General features: G+C 39.7%; 1 protein-coding gene across 1 annotated transcript; it reads left to right on the top strand.

Moving 5' to 3' along the window:
- Nucleotides 1-422: 422 nt before the first annotated feature.
- Nucleotides 423-2906, top strand: LOC120054312 (zinc finger protein Gfi-1-like). The gene is made up of 6 exons (XM_039001726.1): nucleotides 423-534; nucleotides 1084-1278; nucleotides 1494-1900; nucleotides 2055-2192; nucleotides 2332-2497; nucleotides 2719-2906. Exons 1-6 carry the CDS (start codon nucleotides 423-425, stop codon nucleotides 2904-2906), a joined length of 1206 nt encoding a protein of 401 aa, XP_038857654.1.
- The last annotated feature ends 3864 nt before the right edge of the window (nucleotides 2907-6770 follow it).

Raw genomic sequence — 6770 nt, 5'->3', positions numbered from 1 at the left:
ATAGGGAGGGATTAAGTAACACATAAAGCAGTGTATCACTTATCCTGATTGCCATGGGTTTTAATTCCCCGTGGAGATATACAGGCTGATCCGTGAGAGGGAGCTGTCTGGAGAGCTGTTTGTTCTGGAGACGGACCAATCATAGGCTCCAGGGGCGGCAATGAACTGGGGAGGAGTTTCCTCTAGCCTAGGCACCTGTCCCCGCCCACAACACCTGGCAGACGTGAGAGGGCGTGTGCGCGTGCTCCATCCTCAGCCAGAAATCTCTTATAGTTGACCACACATTGTCAACCAATAGTCTTCAAATCTTTTCAGGGATAAGACAGCAACACCGCATCCCAGGAACAGAGGTGCAGATTGCTATTGGATCTGGATGGCCAGTGATTTTGGATATTAGCAAAGACCGAACAAGGAGAGTGAAAATGCCTCGGTCCTTCTTGGTGAAGAGTAAGAAGGCGCACAGCTACCACAAACCTCGCTCCTTAGAAGATGACTACAGTAGACTGGATACTGTCTTAGCTCATATATGTGCAGGTATGTGGATGTTATTTCCATATTAATGTCTGGATGTTGTGTGAGGTGCACCATTTATACATGCAAATTATTTCAATCGAAATGGAACAAACTCATTTGTTTTTCTGTAGCCTAATTATATTGTTATAAATATCCACTTTTATTTGTCTAGTTTTACAGATTGCTATATTGTGAGGCACGGCTTTATTCAAAAGAAGCAGTAATATATTAGAAATACAAGCCTATGATTTATAATGAAAACCTAGCTGTTAATTCAAAGGAATATATAGCCCATAAGGGCTTATCCTGTATCCAAATCTTACATGTTTACATTATTTCGATAGCTACACTGACCTCAGTGGAATGATTTTGCTCGTATAGTTATTATTCATAACGTTTAATTGTACTGACACATATAGGCTATTACTAAAGTTATTTATATTGTTTCTTCTTCTTACAATAATTATTACATTATTAGGATATCATTAGCAAAGTTGTATTTTTGTCGTTGTTATAGGCTAAGGCTATTGTAATAGGCTACTCACGTTGTCCTCGTTGGAATTAAAACAGAGAATAGTAAGATTCTAGAGGACTCGGATGCGTTGACAGGAGGCGATGCCATCCGCGGGTTCTCCCCAGACTCTCACCTAGTGGACACGGCTGACTTCTCCTCCAAGTCCACACTCAGCTGTGGGGACAGTGTGTGCAGTCCAGCTTCAGTTTATGAAGACTTCTGGCGGCCTCCATCGCCTTCAGCATCACCAGGTAGAGATCTAGTCTGTGGTGCATTAAAATGTAGCTATCCCAAAGTGGGAGATTGTAGCAGAGGCAATGATAAATTATGCACTGCGATTACAATTTCACAATTTGATGATGGGACATCCTGATTGCTTGTAGGCCTATATCCATCTTAAGCTATTAATTAAATCACAATAGGCCTACACTAATGAATTATATTTATTTTTGCAACTCAATAGTAGATTCAGAGAAATCCCTGTCCCCGGTGGACGAGACACAACCCTTCCCCGTTGTTCCCTTCCGGCCCTATGCGTGGAAAAGTTACTCTGGTTCGGACATCCGTCACCTGGTCCAGCAGAGTCTCCATCACCAGCACCACCACCCCATGGACTTGAATAGAAGCCCGGCGATAGGGTACTACAGCGACCGGGCCATCGAACCAACCCTCTTTAACAGAAGTCCGGTAGCAGAAAAGGACAGTGATTACCGGTCCGCTGCCGGTCTGTTCGAGAGAGCCGTCGCCCCCGGGGTTGGGTTGTACTCTGAAGGGAACCTGCACGGGAAAAGACCAGAAATCAAGGCTGAGTCTGACTTACCCTGCTCACGGTTCATTCTGAATGGTACCTACAAGTGCATCAAATGCAGTAAGGTAAGATAATGTATGCAAATGTAAATATTTAAGCATTTTATGTTAGCAATGATTTGCTTGAAGATGTATGGTTATGGACACAATTGTCCCTCCCTTTATTGACCTTGTACCACCATCATTCCCCTCACGAATTTCAAACAACTTCCCTCTGCAGGCGTTTTCGACTCCCCATGGGTTGGAGGTTCACGTTCGCAGATCACACAGTGGCACGAGGCCCTACGCTTGTGATATCTGTGGCAAAACCTTCGGACATGCTGTCAGCCTCGAGCAACATAAAGCTGTGCACTCTCAGGTGACTATTCTAGAATCTAGACCATTCTAGTTTTTGACATTGATTATTCAAAGGCAACAAGCAAAATAGGCTACTTTACTGTTTTGACGAGCTAATCAATATCATATTTAGACTTATATTTGCCTGTATACTTCCACAGGAAAGAAGCTTTGATTGCAAAATATGCGGTAAAAGCTTCAAAAGGTCGTCGACTCTCTCCACGCATCTCCTCATCCACTCTGATACACGGCCTTACCCATGCCAGCATTGCGGGAAGAGGTTCCACCAGAAATCAGACATGAAGAAACATACATTCATCCACACAGGCAAGTAGGCGTCAGAAATGGTAGTGTATTAGTAGACCTCGCTACAACACTAAATATGTTAATTGCATACACGGCCACCCAATGCATAATGGTGAGGTCATGCGTAATTGACATGCATTTTTCTGAAGACCTGATACAATAAAATAAAACAGCATGCTTGCTTATATGGTTTGGCTACTGAAGGTAACACGATGGTTAATGTATACATGTTTGTTCTGCAGGTGAGAAGCCGCACAAATGCCAAGTGTGTGGGAAAGCGTTCAGCCAGAGCTCCAACCTCATAACGCACAGCCGGAAACACACGGGCTTCAAACCATTCGGATGCGACCTCTGCAGCAAGGGATTCCAGAGAAAAGTCGACTTAAGAAGACACAAAGAGTCACAACATGGACTAAAACCCTCAAACTAAAATAAAATAAAAGAATGGACACCAAACACTATAAAACAAAACACTTGTTTTTGGAAACCAGACATAAGCTACTGTAGCTATCCATTCCTCAAACATTTCAGACTGTGATTTACTGGTGGAGAGTTATAGAGGCTTTTGTGCAGTGTAGGTTAAGACAAAACCGGGTTGAACTAGGGAGGGACACTATCTGAACACAAAATATTTCTACAAAATAACCAGATAGGTAATAACCCCAAAGAAAGCGCGTTAACAAAAACAACAGACGACCAATTTCCAACGGACAATTGGGAAAATAGACCTTGTCTAAAGAATGACAGACACTTTGTTTTTAGTTGGACGCCATGGATGCTGGCACAACAGTCACTACAATAAGGCTATGTGATTTAATAAACAATGGTTGTGTATTTATTTTAAAAAACAATGTTATTTTCATTTTTTTCTTCTTAGAATTCAAATAGCACATTTGTATTTTATATTAAGAATATCAACTCTACGGTATATCCAGGTGTCATTTACTATAATGTCAAACCTTATTTATTAATCAGATTATCGTTTAAATAAAATATGAAAACTGTAATACAACAGATTTCGAGAGGTTTTTGTTCATTTTTCTTTCGTTTCTATGTAGCCTACTGCATTATGTTTCAAGCTGCAAAATCCTGCATAGGCCTATCTGAATTCTTTGAAGGACTACCAACGCAAATATTCAGAATTGATTTTTTATTCTAACTCAGATTATCTGGATTCGTTGTAGTAGGCTAGTCTAGACTATTGGTCCAACTAACATTGTTAAATTTTATAGACAGAATTATCCCCCTTGAAATGCGTCTTGGAGGGGGACCTGTGATAATGTTAATTTGAGGCAATTCATTTTCGTTTAATTTAATAGTTTACATTTATTGAAATTAACTTTACATTTCTATCGCTGAATCTGTAACTCTTCGGCGTTACAAATTGAATATATCCCTAATAATAATAATAGTAATAAAGGATTATAGTTCATTTAAATCATGCTGTAAAGATGATCCTCCGCGATGCGGATGGAATAGAGCCCTTATACTATATTTTCACTGTGTGGATAGTGATTGTCCTCGTGGTTAACCTTCAGTGATTTTCCATAGAAAACATGTCTCTCCTGTATTCATTGAGGGGTATAATATTAACCGAAAAACTTGGCTGAGCACAAATTGATATGAAGTCTCTTAAAACATACAGGAAAAAGCCCCTACAGCGGCTTGGTGTATTCTCCACTCCATGTAATAGGTCTGTCTATAAAGTGCTTTCTTGCCGTTGGCTATTTTACTGGAAATCTGAGAGGTGACCACAAATTAAGTCGAGTATCACAAGGAAGGTCTTCAAGTGCCTTCCAACTGGTAGGTTTATGTTCCCCCATTATTCATTAATCAAACCAGGTTGTGTTTTCTTCTCGTTTTTATCTGAACCACCCAGAAGGGCAGTTTTCTAAAGCCATAGAGTTGATTTCTTAATCATCTATCTATCAAATAATTTCGCTTAGAATGAAGAATTAGATGCTTAAAATATTCGGCTAACTTATATCGAATTTTAAAATGACATCCACGAGTAAATTTAGCTTTTTGTCATGGTGAAATAAATAAAATATAATTTTATGTGGAAAAATACATAGGGAATAGAAACTCAATTCCACCAAGACTACAGGATGCTGCTGCGTTTCATCAGACTAAAGCTCCTATAAACATTTGGTTTGTTTTTACCAAGGCAGTAAGGAGTTATTTGTTTAGACCTCAAACGTTGCCTGAGCATATTACACGTTAACCAAATGGTATGTAACTTTGGCCACTCTGTATAAAGCTCAAGTTGGAAACAGGACCGGACAGGATTGATTTACGCAGGTGGAACTAAAGACCCATCAAAAAGCGTCACATAGCATGGCTGGAGGGCATCTACTGTACACCACCTCTGCCCGAAACACAGCTTGTAAGCGCAAGAGCAGGAAGGGGGAACACAGGTGTATGTGTGGGCTACTGTTATCCCTTCCATTGAGAACAATACTCATTAATTTATTCAACATTTGTAATTAGCAATTTGCTAACATAGAAATAGGCCAGCTATAAAATGAGAGAATGAACAGCAACAAGAAACTAGACAACTATACAAGTTACCCAGTTATATAAAATAGAAAGTTAATCATAATCATGAACTTTATAAAGAAACCGTCAATGCATATTTACATTCCTTTATAGCTAATATTCCTATAGGCCTGACATACTGTATATATACTCTACATTTCAAAAGTTTGGGGGCACTTGGAAATGTCCTTGTTTTTTTTTAAATTACATTTTTTGACCATTAAAATAACATAAAATTGATCAGAAATACAGTGTAGACATTGTTAATGCTGTAAATGACTATTGTAGCTGGAAACTGCAGATCTTTAATGGAATATGTACATAGGCGTACAATAGCCCATTATCAGCAACCATCACTCCTGTTTTCCAATGGCACGTTGTGTTAGCTAATCCAAGTCTATCCCGGAGTCGACTCTTCACTGTTGACGTTGAGACTGGTGTTTAATGAAGCTGCCAGTTGAGGACTTGTGAGGTGTCTGTTTCTCAAACTAGACAGTCTAATGTACTTGTCCTCTTGCTCAGTTGCCCACCTGGGCCTTCCACTCCTCTTTCTATTCTGGTTAGGGCCAGTTTGTGCTGTTCTGTGAATGGAGTAGTACACAGCGTTGTACGAGATCTTCAGTTTCTTGGCAATTTCCTGCATGGAATAGCCTTCATTTTTCAGAACAAGAATAGATTGACGAGTTTCAAAAGAAAGTTCTTTGTTTCTGGCCATTTTAAGCCTGTAAACGAACCCACAAATGCTGATGCTCCAGATACTCAACTAGTCTAAAGAAGGACAGTTTTATTGCTTCTTTAATCAGGATGACAGTTTTCAGCTGTGTTAACATAATTGCAAGGGTTTTCTAATGATCAATCAGCCTTTTAAAATGATAAACTTGGATTAGCTAACACAACGTGCCATTGGAAAACAGGAGTGATGGTTGCTGAAAATCTTCCATTTCCAGCTACAATAGTCATTTACAACATTAGCAATGTCTACACTGTATTTCCGATCAATTTGATGTTATTTTAATGGACAAAAAACGTGCTTATCTTTCAAAAACAAGGACATTTCTAAGTGACCCCAAACTTTTGAACAGTAGTGTATATTAGTCAATTAGACAAAATGCCATATATTGGGAAGGCCTATAGCCTACATCAACGTCATCATTTCATCTCGATACAGAACTTAATCAGGAAGTGCTTATTCCTTTACATTGATTGAAATCACTGACTCACAAGGATTTTACACGCCTCACTTCACTCAAGTCTTACGACGTTCAGGCCTGCAAAAATACTGAATATTTTAAACCCCCTGAAGAACAGACTGAGGAGTACAGGAAAATGTCTGCTTATTTAACAAACGAGGGAGAAAGCCAAAGGGAAGCAGTGGCGACCTGTCATTCAGGGCAGAGCCCCACCTGTTTTGAGCCCTACATTTTTAGCAAAATGAATAAATAAAAAATAATAATGCATATTTTTTGGGGGGGGGGGGGTGGTGGGCTTGCCTGTTTTGCATGTTATTTTGGCATTAATACGTGTCACATATCAGTTTGCAAACAATGTAAAAAATAATCTATATCATTGAGTTAATAAAGCCGCATACAAACAGGATCTCTTTTTTTGAGTAAGGCAACTCCAAAATGCAGGTGTTTCAGCCTAGCTCAATGCTTTCTGTGGTGGTGGGGCAAGCCAGCAGAAATTACGGAGCGTTGCGACGTGATTGGCTCAGTGTTCTGTCACCCATGGGGACTTTGAAAATTGTCACTTAAGA

Source organism: Salvelinus namaycush, chromosome 10 (genome assembly GCF_016432855.1).
Source record: "Salvelinus namaycush isolate Seneca chromosome 10, SaNama_1.0, whole genome shotgun sequence".
Classification (NCBI taxonomy): Eukaryota; Metazoa; Chordata; class Actinopteri; order Salmoniformes; family Salmonidae; genus Salvelinus; species Salvelinus namaycush.
Note: the sequence above shows the minus strand (reverse complement) of the source record. Positions and strands in the feature narration are given on the sequence as shown.

Excerpts from the sequence above, each read along its gene's own strand:
- LOC120054312 (XM_039001726.1), top strand. The coding sequence starts at position 423 with ATGCCTCGGTCCTTCTTGGTGAAGAGTAAGAAGGCGCACAGCTACCAC. Across the intron at positions 1,901-2,054 it reads AGTGCATCAAATGCAGTAAG|GCGTTTTCGACTCCCCATGG; the intron begins GTAAGATAATGT and ends TTCCCTCTGCAG. Across the intron at positions 2,498-2,718 it reads ACATACATTCATCCACACAG|GTGAGAAGCCGCACAAATGC; the intron begins GCAAGTAGGCGT and ends TTTGTTCTGCAG.